The sequence below is a fragment of the Durio zibethinus genome, chromosome 4, assembly GCF_047325235.1.
Source record: "Durio zibethinus cultivar Kanyao isolate XHJ-2024 chromosome 4, ASM4732523v1, whole genome shotgun sequence".
NCBI lineage: Eukaryota > Viridiplantae > Streptophyta > Magnoliopsida > Malvales > Malvaceae > Durio > Durio zibethinus.
In genome coordinates, this window is record NC_143165.1 from 35,212,367 (window position 1) to 35,230,726 (window position 18,360).

Genomic DNA, 18,360 nt, shown 5'->3' on the forward strand with positions numbered 1-18,360 from the left:
ATTTTAGTTAGAACAGCTCTCTGAACATTAATGCAATTTCCCTTATTCACCTATGAAGGATAAGCTCCAATGGAAAACTAAAATCATTTACTAATTTTTTATTTAAATGCTTATTCCCATTATTGGTTTACACATAGAAAGGCTGTCTAGATAATTGTTCTTTAATTATCTTAAACACGGTTGAAAACAAGATAGTTATCATGAGAGGTAAATCAAAATAATAACTAAAAATAATTTTAGGAGGAGAGAAATTGATTTTTGGGCAAGTGTGGATTTTTGACAATAGACGATTCTTTTATGTTATGACAATAGATAATTTTCTCGTAGCTAAGAAATGCAAAAGCAGATTCCTTGAGGTTACAGTTCATCTCAGGCATCCCTAAATTTCCATTGACTTGTAATTTGTAAAGACTGATTGCCATCCTATGTGACCTTTGTTATTTGTCAAAAATCACGTTTTTATGTAAAAAACATGATTAATTAAACTAAATATTACGTTTTTAATGTAAAAAATATAATTAAAACATTCAATAAAAAATGTTGTGTTTATAATTTTATTTCAATGATTATGTTTTTATAACAAAAAATGTAGTTATTGATATGCATAAATTTATCTAATTAGTAAATACTATGTTTTTCACATAAAAAAACATATTTAAAGTATCATAAATACTATATTATAATATTATATCAATTATTATGTTTTTAACCTTAAAAAACGTTGTTGATATAAATATATTTATTTTATTTTATTTTTATTTTTATTGATCTATTATATTTCATATATAAAAAAATATAATTTTTTAAGATAAAAAAATATAATTTTTTTAAGATAAAAAAAAATTAAAAAACCTAAAATTGCACTTATCTATTATATTTGGTCTTTTAAAAATGTTTTTATTTTATGTAATATATTATGTATTCAATTGAGTAAAATTGTACATTTATCCAATCTTATGGTTATGAATAATCATTTTCGTGTCAAAATGGATCTATATTTATTATACATTGATTTTCAAAGATAAAATAAAAAAAAATTATTATTAAAGTCAAATGTGAGATAAAATCAACTTTCCTTCCAAAATCTTAAAAATCTATAAAAACAAAAGTAGATTTCTGATTTCAAAATATTTGGACACAGTTAAAAATATTAGAATATCCACAAGAATTAGATACTGTAAATTATATGCATAAATCAAATTACGAAAAATAAAATTTCAAAGATAATCTAATTTTCTCTCGAACCAAATGTACTCTCTAGTTATTGTTTGCCAGATACTATTATATTGCAACAAAAGAAACAACAACAACAACATCAACAATAATAATAATAATAAAAGTTTATTGACCACTAAAGTTCAATGGAGGAACAAAGAGGCGAGAGAGATTGAACCAAGCTGCCATTCGTGACAAAACTACAGATACTAGCTCCAGGCAGAAGCCAGATTACTTACTATGTTTCACATAAAGTCACTTGACAGTATTCTATAATATGATACAACAGTAATGAAGAAATCACAACCATGCAAAATGAGGACATAAACAGACCTTCAAGAAGCCTGGTGGAAAGATAGTGTGCTAGGTGAATCAATTTTTATCTGGATTTCATCTTCAGCAACAGATTCATCGCTAGAATCATCATTTACATGGCCCTCTTTTGTGTCAGAATCCTTCACTTGTGCTGGGGGAACTCGTCCTGTAAACTTTCTTGCTTCTGGATTCTTCCTTAGAGTAGCAGATCCTTCTGATCTGACGGGAAAAAATGGATAGCCAGGGTATGAACGAACTCTACGATGTGAAAGGCTAGGCCGTGGCACATAAACCTTGTCATTGTAACATAAAAAGTGCAGTTAGATCCAAAAACAAAAGCCTATAATAAAGAGAGGAAACATACTCCTGCCTGCCAATATACAGTTCAATTTAAAAGACAATGGTGAATTTCGACTTAGAAGATATCAATTCTTCCACTTGACATACCATGCTGCCAAAGTTGCTTAACTGTATTGCTCTTTCAGACAATCTGTTTGCTTGTAGATCAGTTGCTCCATGATTTTGCATATGTTGCCTTGCATTGTTGAAATGTTCAGGCCAACTCATAAGACCTTCATGTTTTCTACTTAAAGTTCTATGTGAATGGTTAAATGAGGATGAACTTCTCTGCAGAACTCTATCAGCTTCAAGTGTTGCAATATAAAAAATAATTACTCTTGCTCTTTCTATTGTCTCAGCTTGATACATTGTGCTTCCCCTAGTCTCAAACTGAAACCTGGATTGCTGATGAGAAAAACTGGCTGTTGTGGCACCTGGTTTCATTACACATCAGTAGTCATACTTGGTTTTCTTTACTGCAAAGAGGAGTATAAACTACTTGAATTTATAGAATAGCAATTAAGTTCCATTTGGCCCAATTAATCTAACATAGGGGGTTATATTGTGATATTAATTAAAATTTCCATCATTAAATTTGACGAATGTAAAAGGTGAGTTAGATGATTCAACCTGGGGGCCATATTTTTTTAGCATGTCGACAGCATACTTCCCTTTTTCTCTGCATTCAAGTGTCTGTGCAGTTTATTATTTTATCACAGAACTCAAAATGGATCGTTGAAATTTTGGAATTTGTTTGTTTTCATATACAACTCATTATACCAACTTCTAATATTTTACTAAAGTTCATTCATCATTCATCAACTGTGTCCAATGAAAAGCTGGAAGGCCGGCCAAATCAACTTAGCAAAATATTCATTAATTGGCCTCACAATCCAAAATATGCACTATGGAACCAATAAACTTTTATCCTTTGAGAACCAACTATAACTAAGGTTGGCAGCCACTAATCTTTTTAACTCCCAATGATCAGAAAAAATATTCTCCAGCAATCACATTTTCAACATCTTTTATGTAATAACTGAAGATAAGAATTAACATATTGTTAAAAATACATCAACTATCTTATCTATTATATACAGTGAGAGATATATTCCAAAGTGTGACCATTACCAAACCTGTTTCTATGAGACACAAAAACTTATCCTAGTTTTATGATTTTTGCTTAGATCTTGATTGGAACCGTCATGCAGTTCCATTGAAATGTGTCACCAAGGTCAGATGTTTAGAATATTATAATTATTCTTTCCCATCCCTCCTAGACCAAAAATTGACCATGATTATTACTATTTGTTATGGCTTGTGATGACATAATGAACCCTATGAACTTTATAATGCTACGACTACTTACGTAATAAGAATGATCTGGCATCCTATTGGAGGCATTAACTACACCCCTTGGCCTATACATTCCTCTCCTCTGCCTCTTGCATCCAAGTTTCTACTGCACACTTCTTATCAACCTACTGAGTCTGCCTCCTTATGCACCTGCCACAGCATTCTGCCCTTCAGGGTGCACTTCAATCCTCCTCTCTATCACTCCTATTCCATTCTACTCCACTCATTTTTTATGCTATCTCATCCCACATTCCTCCACTTGGTTTCCAAGCAAGTTTCACTAATCCATGAGACCAACATGTTCTTCTTCTATAGCCAAAGTTTACAATCCCTATGGTAATAAAATTTATACCCTGTATAACTTTTGAAACCCAAATGTTATCCAAGAAGAGCGCCTAAAGTCATCTTCTTGAAACTCTTTAAATGGCCTTTTGACATCTAGCATTTGTCTAGAATCCTGTTATCTTTCATGAACTTTTGCTCTGATAGTTAAATCAAGTCTTGTAGAAATATTCTTGTCTATCATGCTCATGCATAAGTCTCCATATTCTTGCATTTATTGATACTAGAACTAGACCAATCATTCTACTTCATTACTTCTTAGTATTTTCCTAGACCTTAAAAAGGGGAAAAAAAGGATAGCAACAGTGGTTTTTTTCCAGGAAACTTTAACTTCTTGTTAAAGGTTCCATGCATAGGACAGAAATCAACATTAAAAAAAAAAAAAAGATTGGTATTTAAGGAACATATAATATGATAACAAGGACAATGAAGTTACCTGAAATATCTGCATTCAAGAAACTTTGATTCCCATGTGAAGGCAAAAGAGCTGCAGGTGGTGTGATGAGTTCTTGAACACTGAAAGGCTTTATGGATCCTTCCAACAAGAAGCCAATGGATTGGTGACGCACTTCTACTCTCTCCCCTTCAATGTATGTCTTCATTAATGAGCTTTGTGCCACAAGAGCTCTTAAATCTTGCAATGTCATTTTCTCAAATATTTGAGGAACCAAGATTTTGGCAAGGAGAATAGCACTTTCCTGGAAGGGGGAAAAATACAGAAAAAAAGAGAATTTTATTAAACCAACTATAAAAGACAAACAAGATAGCTGAAATTGCAAATGAGACCAATAAGTGATGAGTTAGAACATACGGTCCCAAAGCCATTACACTTCGTCAAATTCACATTTGTATGCTACAGTTACCAGAATTCAACAGCCAAATTATTAGCAATAATTTTACCTGCCATAGAAGATCTTTTACTGCAGGATCTGACCTTAGCACTGAAAGTAATCTGCCCCTTTCAATAAAAAAACAGAGAACCGCAGAATCTGTGATCATGTCGCAGATGTATGGCTTTCCAATTAATACTTCATACAAGCCCAAAGTACTCCCATGAGTAAAAGTTGGATGCAGTGAGTGCTTGCTGCTTATGCTCTCACTTGTCCACTGCCAAATGACATTTTCAAACTCATGACATGTTTCGAAGAAAAACTGAAATTATATTTAAGAAGAATTCTTAAGCTCTGACTTGCATGCATAAATATCAGGTACCTTGACAACACCATTTGAAATAAGCCAAATACCATTTGGTTTGGAGCCCTCTTTGTAAAGTGTCATACCACGTGTTTTCATTATTTCTTTCGTAGAACCTTCTAGTGGTTTGCAGACAGTAGAAGGAAGGGCCCCTAATAAAGGATGGACACTTTTCAGGTCAGTTATTTTTGGAATCTTCACTAAGGGAGGATTCCTTAAGAGCTTCTTCAAGTCAGTCTGCAGAACACGATAGGAAAAATATTATTTCATATCATTAGTGTATCACAAAATCAAGAGAACAAGCCACCTTAATCATGCAATTAGACAAACATCACCAAAAGCTACCTGGACAGCATCATGAAGATGAAGCATCTCTTTTTCTTCCAGTAACCCAACCTTCTCAAGGTTTTGTAAATAATCAATCAAATGGTTCAGTACCGAGTATGTCACTTGTCTTGTTTTAATGACACGCAAAACCTGAACACATTTTTAATACAGCTTAATATGCCTGAAGTAGACACTGTACAATAATACAGTCATCCCGCTAATCTGAAAATGCTCTTTCTAAGATAAAAAAATATATATATGGAGATTGAGATGAGAAAGGGTATTGGATAAATATAATTGGATATGGTTGACAAACCTGAGGACAAATTACACGGACATCTTCCAAAAACTTTTTTGCCTCTTCTCCTTCATCCTCACTTTCATTAATAACAGTAGAAGCAATATCACTTTCACCTAGACAGAAGTGAATTCATAAGAAAAAAACAAGCTGTTTCAAAAGATTGGATTACTCTAGTGATCATATTGAGAATATAGAAAGAAAACTGATTTACAGAAAGATAGTCTTTCATAGATATACGGTTTCTTCATGAACTGCTGCTTTCTTTAAACTTACCACCTGTACTCCATCCACCTAGCTTTCTAGTAGTGATGGAAAGTATCAAATTTCAATTCTATGAAACATAAAAAACAAGAGCATGAAAAAACACTTAAAAACAAAAACTGATAGTCAAAGTACTATGCCCCAAATCCCAATGACATACATGTCTCCCTCTTCTAAAACATGAGCTGGTGCATGCACACATACACAGCAAAAAATGGAAATTCTTTTTTGCTCTACCATGCAACTGAACCCCAAGTTCATTGTTTTTACACAACAACACTCAACTCAGCCACACATAGTAGAAGGGCAGGTGGCTTTATAGAGATGAATTCTTTTTGCATATGTCCCATTTGGTTATCGGGGGGGGGGGGATAATAAAAGTAAAACTCTCTTTCTTTCTATTCTTGTTTCATTGAGAATATTTGTGTACCTCATCACTAAATCCATTGATTTCATAGCCATTTTCCAATGGAGGTAAAGTCAAGGCAGAGAAGTTTTTCCTTCAAAAACCAAACATTCACAAAATGATTTGTTTTTCCTTCAGCTTTCACTTTCTTTCTAAAAAAAGGTCCATAAACATCTTTAGCAAGAGATAAAGCCCTGAGAATTAAGCCATGCAAATGATTGTCACGTACATATAATTCTGCATGCAATATGTCCCAAAATTTGACATAGTTTCTAAGCTAAAATATTAAAAAGATGATTTGGAAGTTGGGAGCCTATATTTTCGAAAAGTAATAAATTCAAGTAAACTAAATAGAGAGAAAGAAATTGTGAGAACATTGAAAAGAAAGCCAATAGGCTATGTCACAGGAAGATTATTACCTATAAACTCATGAAGATGCCGTTGTGCAATTCTGTGAGCTCGAAGAAATGCAGCACAAACACAGCACGCATATTCCAGTCTTTCCACAGTGAAATATGTGACTAATTTTTGTAGGAACCTGCTTGTAAACTTGTAATAATTTGGGAAATGAACATTAGATTTTAAGCCCTGCCAATCACATAAAGGTTCATGAGATGCCACATCAATAGCTTCATCTACAGATTGTATCAAAAGATTTGCTATACTTCGTGTAATTCTCCCTTCATTAAGCATTCCCCAGTAAGCTGACTGGACACCTGCTTCAAGAATTTTCAGTACTCAAATTAGCTAAGGACTTACTTCCAAAGAGAGTAAGTAGCATTCTATAGCACAAAGTCACAAACTATTAAGCAACAATTTTATTTGACTTGAATCAGATTTTAATATTGAACAGCATGCTAGCAGGGTTAGCCATTTCAGGGCAATAATTAAATGCAATAAAACTTGTAGCCAGTTACATGACAATTCTCAAAATATAGTGATCAGAGAAATCCTCATGGAAAACACCAGAGGATCCCAAAAGTTGATAAATAAACATGAATTTCTGCAGTGAGTTAAGAAATAAAACTGATTGGTGAGACATCCGTAATTGAAAGCACCAAAAGTCTTTGTACATGCTATATAAGAACCACAACCTCAATCCATGGTATCCCATCCACAAAGAATATATAAAAGCCAGTGTCATTAAGAAGTGAAAAGAAAAAGATGAAGATACAGAGGAAAAAGCTAGCAAATAGGAGTTCATGCTCTTGACAGAAAAATCCAGTTCCCAGAGGATAAATGCATCAATGACAGGAAGACAGGAAGCACACTTGCATTGACAATCAGTGCACGAATGATAAAATGATTAAGCAGCAAGACTAAAAGAAAATGAGGTATTTACCATTTAAAAGCTGTATTCTTATATCTTTCAGATTTGAACGGTACAGGTTATTATCAGCTTCAGATGCAGTATGAGGATGCACACAGTCCCCCTCCAAATTGTTTAAGCTTGCAATGTATCTTTTTACCATAGGCCAGTCAGCAGGTCCAAGTTCCTCATCATCTCCAAGGTCTTCAAAAGCCTCTAATGCTTTGTTCAACATTTCATATTTTGTGTAGTCCAGTACACGCTTCTGTCATGTAGAAGCAAATGTAAATGCAAAATCAAAAATGGAATCTTACAACCAAAGTGATGGAAAAGATAAAACTACACGAAAATATAGGGAAAAAATCCATAACATGTATATCAAGCATACAAAAGGCAAGTTTAGACTACTGAACTCAGACCAAATACCTTGCAAGGAAAATATAGGGAAGTTTTTTAAAACAACCCATATCTGTAATAATTGTGCACATATTTTATGCTTGCATCAAAAGATGCAATGTATATTTTACTTATTCTTCTCTGTCTAACACAAAAGTTTAACATGATATAATAAGTGAATTTGAACTAAGTATAAATTACAATTACTTATGAATTTCAGAAATATTGCCAGATTGACCATTTAGGAAAAGTGCATTTTTTTCCAGTTTTTTTCCTTTAACAGTGGTGTAGCATTTTAATTATCTTTATCATTGACTACATCTCAGTCAAAATTACTAAAAGATTTATTGGTTTCATAAAATAACATTATCACCCTTTTATGCCATTGGAGTTGTCATTGAAGAATTTCAGCATGATATATTTCTTAGTGGTACACTGGTACTACTCCAAATCAGTTAAAGTATTGAGTTTGATTTAGCCAAATATTCAAGTCAGGCTGCTCTATCTATTGCCAATTGATTTTACATTAGATGCATGGTCATATATTTAGGTTGGACCTCTCCACCCATTGCATATTGATTTTGGGTTGGATGCTCAATAAAGCAGTTTTGAAAAAGATTTTAGACATTCACCCAACCACTAGCCTAGATTCTATTCCAGCAAGAATTTCAGCTAAAAGTGGCATGCAATAAGCTCACTACCGTCCATCAAAATCATGCAACACAAATTCTATTCTTTAAAATATAGAGCAACCAGCATGACATGTGAGAGGGGAACTCAAAATATTCAGGGAAGTAATTGAGCGTACCTTTGTTTCTGATAGTTTATCCATATCTAGGAAATGTAAAATGAACTGTGTAGTTGATCCATTCACAACAAGTGTCAAGAATACAATTCCACCAGTGAAGAAAATAAACTGCAGTAAGTTAATAATATCAATATGATTTTCCATTTATATACCCATGAAGCATCTAAGCATTACAATATGATCAGGATGCGTGTTGCAAAAATACTCACCAGGCTTCCTGTTTCAGAACTGATTTTTGTTGAGCTGTCACTGGAACGCTACAAGCAATCAAGAATTCAACCAAAATAAAATTAAATCACTATTAACACATAAAAGATACCTTACTATGATAGAAATCATAGAAACGCATATGGATAATAGTACATTTGGTTTGCTTTATACATTGAGAAGGATGTGTTACAATGCTCACCTTTGGCCAGTTAATTACTTAGAAAGAAAAGCTATGCAACATGAAAATCCTAAAGAAACCATATAAAAGTTTCAATACTAGCTCACATTTTGGCCCATAACAAACTTATAATCATATATAATCAAAGAAATGCGTAAATTAATGCCACAAAATTTTACATTCAACACCAATTCTAAGCATTTAATATCAGCCATCAAGACGTTGAATTCATGTAAAATAGAAATATGTAAACAAATAAGCAAATATGTAAACCCATGCAAACTTGCCTTAACGGATAGAGAAAGTGATAATGCCACTGCCCCTCGGAGCCCTGACCATATTAGGATGGTGGCTTCCTTTAAATCCAATCCATATCCAAAATATCGTAAAAATGGATATAATGCTCCAACAATGATGCAACGTGATATTTGCACAAAGACGTAAAGAAGAATCAGATAACCCCATGAATATCCTGAAGATAAAACAGATTTATGATGTTTCTTTAACAGAAAAATTGTTTAATTGGGTAGACATAAAGAGATAACAACCATGAGAGTTGTGGAATTTTATCATGTAGTGAAAACATAAAAAGACTTGAAAAGTATGTACAAGCAATTTCAAGAGAAGATGATAAAAAGCAAGGAGCTGCAAGTAATAGTATAAAACATTCTTTATTCAATAATTAAAATATCAGTCACTAGAGAAAATATGTTGGAAGATGGTTAATTGACAAACTTTGCCAACTAAAATAAAATATTAAAAGTGCATGGAAACAGTAATATTACTCCTTTTCCATATGAAAAGTGTACAAACTAGCATTATTTGAGTACCAGATATCCAAAATCCTTAATAGAACAATTAAATTTAGGCATTACAAAAAAAAAAAAAAAGTTCAAGGCTGGTGAACATGTCCTTAAGTGCCAACTTGATAGAGCTTAATGTGCTTTCTTTTATAGGGTAATATAGGACAGATTCAGCATCATAGTGTCTTTAAACTAATCAGTAAGATCTGTAAGTTGATGATGACATGTTTCTTCACTCTCTTAGTTTTCTATGTATCTTTTAGTAGGTTTTTTTAAATCAATTTTCCTGTATGCTAGTTGCTAAAAAAGGTACTTAAAATAAGTCTAATATCCAATTTTTGAAACTCATTTTTTCCCACATAGTGAATTTCTTAGCTTTCTATATATCCTTTAGCAGTCTTTTTTATTTTTAATCACTTTTTTTTTTGGTATGCTTGTTGCTAAAAAACAGGTATTAAAATTAAGTGTAATATCCAATTTTAGAAACTCATTTTGTCCCACATAGTGAATTTCCCTCTTTTAAATCTCTTTCTTTGGCATTTTTAGCCTTGGACCACTACAATCATGCCTATACTAAAATCAATCAGCATTATGTGAATGATTTGAAACAGCCACGAGCATTCTTCTTACACTCACTCCTCCCTTCCCCTCTGTATGTGTGTGTCCATGTGCCTTTCTTTCACGCATCCAATTAAGCTCAGCAATTCATTATTGATTTCAAATTGAATGAAAAGAAAATTAATTTCTTCTAAATTGACCAACAAAAACTGAACAATACCATGGTTCTCAATTATCCTATAATTGCCAAGAACGCCTTCAGCTATAATAACTCCACTGCAAAAGTAAAAAAATAAAAAATCTTAGTTGATATAAGATACTTTTTTCATTCAAATGTCATAGTTCATTGAGTGAAAGAAAGTAATGAAGAAAAAATTTCCCTTTCTAAAGCTGTTACAGGAATAAAAGATCTTTGACCCCATGTGTATCTAGTCTTCTTGCTAGTCTGATTTTAATATACAACTCTATCAGTTATCTTGATACATTGATTGCTGTCATGATGATCAGATTTTAAATAATAGATATATATGTATAGGCCAACAAAAAGACACAAAAGATATATGCAAATGAGAATGAGATGGCCCGTTGCCAATTTCTATGTAGTTAAAGTATGATAATGAACTCCTTTTAAGCCTCCTAGTGAATTTAGGAGATTCCATCAGTTGAACTACTCTCCTACATAAAGCGTTAAGCTTTGTGTAATGGGGATATCCAACCATCTTTTACATCAGAAAAACTATTTTTGTTCATTTCTTTTCTTTCGCAGAGAAAAAAAAAATGACCAAAGACTTCATTTTCCAAATAAAAAATCTTAAGTATTCACAATTCAAATTTCCTCTTCAGACAAATTCTATGTTGGAACAAACTTCATGAATTTCTAGTAGGTTAATGGCAAAGAATGCCATGAAATGACTTCACCACTTCTTCAAAGGTGTTCACAATCAAAGAAGTACTGTCTTCTTCCTTATTCATGTTATGGATGAGTAAAACTGGTGGCTTATACTGTTGGAAACATCTTCATACAGTTTCATAAAGGTATTTTAGATGTCTTTGCTCTCTTGAAGCAGATAATTTAGAAAGCTTATAGCCTTATACTATTATGCTCTGAAAAACACAAGCTCTTGAAACCATTTTCTACTGTAAGCAGTGACATCCATCTCCTTATATGTAATGACTTAGGTCTAAGACCTTTAGGCATGATGCTTCAAATTTATTTATGATATCTTGTATCCAGTCTCACCTTGAGGGCTTATCCTAACCTTTCTAGCTACTTCAACCAGCTACATTCATTTGAATCATTTCTAAGTTTCAAAGCAACTACATATCAAATCAGAACTGTATAAGGTTCTAAATTTGAACTTTAATGGTAGAGAATTCAGAACTTGTATTATTTCTCAACAAATAATTGACTCAAAAATAAAAATAAAACAACACCATAATACCAGCTAAGGAAACAAGAAGTAAATCAACAGTCTACTTTGGAATGGACAAAATTCTACAAGGTTCTCGTTTATAATCTTTGCACATATATACATATATATATATATATATGAGTCAGCAATGAGTTAAATTACAAGATAAAGGACCTTAGAGGCTAAAGCAAGGGGTTACCTCAAGATAAAAATTAATGTATTTGCAATGTAAGCAACCATTTCCCTGAAGAAGGAAAAAGAAAGATGATAAAAAAGTTAAGGTAAAGTGTCCAAGAAGTTTATTTTAGCTAACATATTACATATATCTCAATAAATCAAAGATGAATCTACAGCCAATAAGACATCTCATCTTAATAGCAGTCACAATAGGCACTGCACAGCATAATGTGAATGGTTTTTATTCCTTTTTTTTTATCAACAAAATAATTCAGACATTAGAAAAGGCGGTATAATCCACTTTCAGCATTGAAATCATTGATCAGACAGGATATTACAGAAAACTAGAAAGGCACAAGGCATACCAAAAGTGAAGCAAGCTCTGCTGACCATCGCCCTTAAAGGCTGTCTTTGCAACAGCAGCATAAAACCTGCCCATCAATCATAACTTCAAGAGATCTGTTTTATCTGAATTAGCAAAGGAATCATGTAGAGCTGTTCTACTTACATGCCTAAAGTCATCACTGCCAGAATACCAGAAACATCAACACCTTCTTGAGCCTATAACATAAAATGCATATTAAGTTCTTGTCCATAAAGCTCTTTCAAGTAATAAATTGGTGTATGCAATATGCTATGAGATTTGACAATTTTTTAACTGATTATGCATAGAAAGATGCATCTTTCTCAAGAAAAAATATTAGAAAATAAACTGATGGAAAAAAGTTGTTAAGAACAAGACAAATTTGGTGATAAATAGATAGTCTCTGAACACAAATATAAAAAATCATGATGCTAGAATTAATTTGCTAATGGTTAAAACTTTAGCATGTGAGAACTGAGAAAAAATGAATGACTTCTTCCTATAGAACTCCCTAGAAGATGAATACAATTGAAAAGGAGAAAAAGTTTTGAACCACACATTTCTTTTTTTTTCTTATTTTACATTTTCATTGTTAATTTGGAGGAGGGGGATTTAAACTTGGGACCTCAATGTAGGAGAGTCATGACTTCCTCACAACTTAAGATTTGATTGTTTCTCATGACTTTTTTAACCTGATATTGTTTGTCTATCATGTAATCTGTTTCTGGCTTATATAACAATATAAGATTGGCAGCTCAGTTACTTAAATAAGTGCATTGAGAGCAAAATTTAAAAAAAATGAAAAGAATCCTCAACATTATGCAATCTCTTATCTGTCATAACCAGAGCAAAAAAGGAAGTGAACAGGTCAATGAAACCAAAAACTTCAAGAGAACATAGGGAGATAATCAGCTAAAGAAGAAAAAAAGAAGCTAAACAGCTATTGAGGCTCAAGATTCAGCTCTTCAATCTGGATTTGTGATTTGAAGCTCCTATTTAAGAAACCTTGAGTTATCATTAATAATTTTATAAGGGGTTGCAGTAATGGGTATGTGATTGAAATGCTAATGAAAGAGACTTTTCAAACTGGTGTCAAAAAGTTAGGAGAGAACATACGGTGAAGTAAGTAATGTAGCTCACAGCAAGCGTCAATGCAATCTCAATCACTGTATCACTGAAAATAAATCCATGCCACAAAACAGATGCTATCCCAAAAGCAATACCGATGCCTACACTGAAACCAAAAGAGGGTCTTAAAACCAGAGCATCATCTATCACAGTTGTTCAAGGAAAATGAATGATACTTACGCTCCAAGTGAGACTTTGGCCAGAAATTCAATAATGGCACCCCAACCAAAGCTCTGTCCAAGGACCATTTTATAGAATAACTGATAGACCACAATTGCTGTCCTGGACACACAAATTAACCACAATTATAGCTACAAAACATGTAAAAGAAATCATGAAACAACATTGAAACATTTGATATATTTAAGCAACATGTAGGCTTCACATAATCTGATACATCAGGTAATAGGTAGAGTGTTTCATACAGCATAATACAAAAAGATAAAAGAATAAATTTCTAAATACGTAAAATACCCATCATTCATCAAGGATTCTCCTTCAATTATAGTGCTCAGTTTTTTGCTTGCACCAAGCTCCTTCAACAAAGCCACAACAGCCACAGGATCAGTAGCACTCAGAAGTCCCCCAAGCAACAGTGATGTTGTCCAATTCCACTCATATGGAAAAGTGAGCTGGAAGGTAAATACAGCTAAAGTAAATTACAAAATTAAAAAAAAAAATCAATTTTCTAAGCAAAAAAGGTAAAATACCTTCAGAGCAGATCCAAGACAGAAGGTTGAAATAAGAACTCCTGGACCAGCGAGCAGAATCATTTGTGCCATACACCTCTGTTAACATACAAGCAACAGTTTTTCAAAGTCCATTAATGTTTTAAGTCATAGCCTATTGGATGGCATAATGTTACAAACATACACCAGCTGAGGTAACAGGAAAAAAGTTCAGCAATCCTCCCTTTTACTGAAAGAAAAATAAAAATCAACCGAAGGTGGTGAATCAAAGTACAGAATAAAGAAAACCCTTTAAAGCAAGTCTAAAACCATAAGTAGTTAGCAATAAACTAAAACATTCCATATGCACACAGAAAGGGGATGAAAACTAAAAAAATAGAGAATAAAGACTAACACTTTAATGGGATTGAGGGGAAGGAAGGTAAGCATAAAGGAATAGAGAGTTAGTAATACCCTATCCTTCCCCCTTCTCTTCTATCTCTCCATTTCCTCCCCTTTCCTTTTCCTCCAAGTCCAAAACATAAAAAAGGGTGATAAATGAAGCAAGTAAATAAGCAAAAATTAGAGAAAAAAATGCTTTGATTCAGACAAAACAACCTATAGGAGAGAAGAATGAGGATTAGCAATTCACAATCTTCCTTTCAGAGGTCCTCAATCTGCTACAAATTTTAAGATTTTTACATAAGGTGCCTTGTATGCTGAGTTTGAGTAGAAGGTAACAAGCATCCAACTAAAACCACTCAGCTATAAGTTGAGAAGCCCAACTGAAGGTAAAGCCAATAAAAACCCCCCAATTCTACCTATATCCAATAACACCACTTAATGCTCCCCTTTACAACCAGGCATGATCCTAGTAAACAACCCTGGTTGTAGCTATTAAAAACCCCCAAATCTACCTAGAACTTCTATAAATGTACCTACCATTCATTACGTAGAGAAAAGAACAGCGTAGTTGGTGTCAGTTTGTCTGTTTTTGTGCATGCACTACACCAGTTGGATAGAACAGAGGATTTTGAATGCAAGAACTCAAATGACTGGCGTTTAGAAGCATGCTTTTTTTTTGTTGCCCAGTGAATGTGAGTAGTCTGATGTACGTATAAGCCAAGGTAGCAAATACAGACCTTTATCTGGTGCGCTTCCATTGCAAAGGCACTCTCAAAAAGTAAGGGAGGAAGAAAAACAGCTAATAAAAGGTCAGGATCAATACTCTTCCCTGCAAATTAGAAGTAACACTTAGTTTCATAGTTAATTCTGGATAAACTAGATATACCTTTTCAGATAAAAACTATCTTAAATTTGTCAAAAGAAGAGAACAAGAAGAAGTTCTTGAAACTTACAAAGACGAATGCCATCACCAATCTTTCCTAATTTATGACTTGTACCGTATTCTGCACGGTTAGGAATCACCCATAATGAGTAAATAATTTCTACAGAGGACAACAAAAGAATAAAGAAATATAGAGCAAAGCATTTGTTATGAAATGGTAAAAACCATGATTAAAGGACAAAAAATAAAAGTATAAACAGTAGAATATAATCTTATCTTTGAGTTTTAAATATAATACAACTTAGATTCATTAATTTGAAAAATGAATATCTTTTTTTTTAAATTACTTAATTAATAACATATTAAAATATTTATTAAAAATTATTTTATCCTTGAAAAATCAAAATTTACAATTATAATAAGAAAAAAATTTATAATAATAACGTATAACATATAATAAGTAAATACTTACATAAAATAATTATTTATAATAATAATTTTTTCTTAAAATATATAAATAAGATTTTTAGGTGCTATACATAAGAATTTTGATTTATAAAGAAAAAGCTCCATAATCCGACAAGAATAAAAAAGAAAGAAAGAAACGTTTGATACGGTAAAAATGAAATTAACAAAATTTTTCGATGTATATGGATGATAGAAAAAATTGAAAAAAGGTCAAACCCATAAAAGATCATCATCAGGAGAAGAAAAAGGAAAAGAAGAGTGAAAGAAGAGACGAACCGAGAGAGCCAAGGGCAATGCCAATGACGAGCAAAGCGACAGTGTAAGGAACTCTGGTACCGCGAAGTAGATGTCTGGAAGCAATTCCCAACACCAAAGAAATCCCAACAAAGACAACCGCATCAACTGGGGATGACGTAGAAGAGCTGTTGCTACTTTCTTCTAACATTCTTAATGGCAGCACATGCAGATCCTCCTTCACTTCCGCCATTTTTTATGAGCATCGAATAACTATATATTTTTTTTGTACATGTGAACTCTTTGGACTTGAATTTTACAAAGAGATCACTAAACTCTTTTTCATTTTATAGGTAAATTAATTTCCCTCTCCATTCTATAATATTAATATTTCAACCTGACATTTTTTAATTGAAATTTTAATGGTGGGGTACCAGTTTCTCCACCGCCTTTCGTTTCCAATCTTTGTCTCTGATAAAAGTCAAACATTTAATTAAACAAGGAATAAAAGCAATTGGCTGGAAATTTTCTTGCATGTGAACATAGCATAGGTGTCTATATAATTCGTTTACTTTTTTTCATTTAGGTATTTAAACAGGTGACATAATCAAATAAAAAAATAAAATTATTAGTATGCATCTTTTAATTTATACATATAAAAATTGTTTATAAAACTTGTTATGATTAGTTAAATTATTATTTAAAAAATTATTTAATGTATTATTCTTGTTAAATTTAAGAGTAAACAACGTATTAATTTCATTTTTTTATAAATATCTTGAACGAACATCCCCCTTCAAAGGGTTTATGTTTAGTCATTTTCTTTAGATCAATTTTATTGGTTGAAAAAATGTTTTTTTCATTAATTTAATATATATTCGTCTCACAAAATTTTAATTGATTTAACTACTTTTTATACATATAAAGATGTAAAAAAGAAGAGATTTGAACTTTAATTTTTAAATCCTCTTATAAAAAGGATGATAATTATGTGTTTAAATTTAAAGTTCTATTTAATAAATGCTTTAATATGTATTTTTAATAAAAAATAAAAATGTTTACCAAAAGTAATCAAATTCAGACAACTTAATTTTTCAGTTGTTGATTAGAAGTTAGAATATATTTTTTAAGATTGAAGACTTAAAATATTTTAAAATATCTTAGATGTATTAACAAATCATAATTGTTAGAAACTTGGGGTTCAACCCCATTCTTTTGACCAATCAAAGGTTACGTGCTTTTTGACTTTTGATTTTAATTAAAAAAAGTGGCCTTACGTAATGGAGAGAGAGAGAGAGAGAGAGAGAGAGAGAGAGAGGTGGGGCTGTTTAGGCGTTAAAAGTGAAGTGACGTTGAGAATTGAGAGGAAAATAAATAACCAAAAAATGATAGAGAGAAAAAAAATACAGAAAGTTATCAATTAAACAAAAGTTGATTTTTAATTTCATTGAGCTAAAATTTTATTAATAAATTAATTATTTTATATTTTATATTTTAAATGGTAGAGATTAAATTTAAAATTTTATAAAAATAAATTTATAATATATTTGTTGAGTTATTTATTTGATGGAATTTTTTTAATAATTTTTTTAATTATTGATTAACTTTAATTTTAATTAAAAAAAAATTTTATGTATCTATTATTTAATAGTAGAAAATTTTCTGATGTTTTATAATTTTTTTTTTACACTAAAAGTTTTTTTCACATAAATTTTAATGTATTTTATTTTTTTATATTATTGATTATTATTTATTATTATATGTTTATTGTGATATATTATTTTTATTTTATTGTGTTATCGTTTCGAACCTAATAAATAATATCAAAATCTAATTATTTTAAGACGTTGATACAAAAATAATTTTTTATTTAATTAAAATGTGAAGTTCAAATAAGTTTTGCTCATAAAATATCATAAAAAAAGAGAGATTTTGATTTCGAAATTTTTTAAATATTGTTAAAATTTTGATATTTTTTTTTAAAATTAAATAATTTTAAATTAAATATAAAAATTACATTCTCACAATCAAGATTTATAAAAATATTTTTTGGATTTCTTTAAACCAAACAGAAGGAAAAACAGATTTTTTTCAACTAATTAGTAGAGCGATCATTTCGATCAAGCTAACCTATTAAGCCACGTCAACTCAACTACATCAACAGTGTACATATTATTGTCTTGTCTCAGTGGGTAGTCAACTATCAACTCAATCTAAGCCTAAAAGATTAGCTCTAATACTTTAAGGTTGATCTCATGTAGTCTAGGCTCAAAACGTCTCATCGCATAAGTAGCACCATCCAA

At 31.6% G+C, this 18,360-nt stretch overlaps 1 protein-coding gene across 9 annotated transcripts; it reads right to left on the minus strand.

Annotated features, from left to right (window-relative positions):
* Positions 1 to 1,322: 1,322 nt before the first annotated feature.
* On the minus strand, positions 1,323 to 16,412 carry LOC111317714 (sodium/hydrogen exchanger 7-like). Of its 9 annotated transcripts, none has more exons than XM_089760059.1 (23): positions 16,100 to 16,412; positions 15,426 to 15,476; positions 15,210 to 15,301; positions 14,110 to 14,187; positions 13,874 to 14,031; positions 13,580 to 13,681; positions 13,388 to 13,505; positions 12,416 to 12,468; positions 12,273 to 12,338; positions 11,930 to 11,974; positions 10,539 to 10,594; positions 9,245 to 9,429; positions 8,779 to 8,826; positions 8,570 to 8,677; positions 7,399 to 7,630; positions 6,476 to 6,772; positions 5,405 to 5,502; positions 5,107 to 5,238; positions 4,780 to 4,998; positions 4,468 to 4,674; positions 4,004 to 4,265; positions 1,978 to 2,303; positions 1,323 to 1,823 (listed from the first exon to the last, which is right to left on the minus strand). In XM_089760059.1, exons 1-23 carry the CDS (start codon positions 16,308 to 16,310, stop codon positions 1,551 to 1,553), a joined length of 3,417 nt encoding a protein of 1,138 aa, XP_089616185.1. In that variant the 5' UTR covers positions 16,311 to 16,412; the 3' UTR covers positions 1,323 to 1,550. The 9 variants fall into 9 exon arrangements, with proteins under 9 accessions (XP_089616185.1, XP_089616184.1, XP_089616186.1 ...); XM_089760058.1 differs by having other exon boundaries at positions 6,476 to 6,775; positions 16,100 to 16,407; XM_089760060.1 differs by having other exon boundaries at positions 6,476 to 6,775; positions 15,010 to 15,301; positions 16,100 to 16,406.
* Between the last annotated feature and the right edge of the window lie 1,948 nt (positions 16,413 to 18,360).

Excerpts from the sequence above, each read along its gene's own strand:
- LOC111317714 (XM_089760056.1), bottom strand. The coding sequence starts at position 16,310 with ATGGCGGAAGTGAAGGAGGATCTGCATGTGCTGCCATTAAGAATGTTA. Across the intron at positions 13,506-13,579 it reads GCCAAAGTCTCACTTGGAGC|TGTAGGCATCGGTATTGCTT; the intron begins GTAAGTATCATT and ends TTTTGGTTTCAG. Across the intron at positions 1,824-1,977 it reads TAAGCAACTTTGGCAGCATG|GTTTATGTGCCACGGCCTAG; the intron begins GTATGTCAAGTG and ends TACAATGACAAG.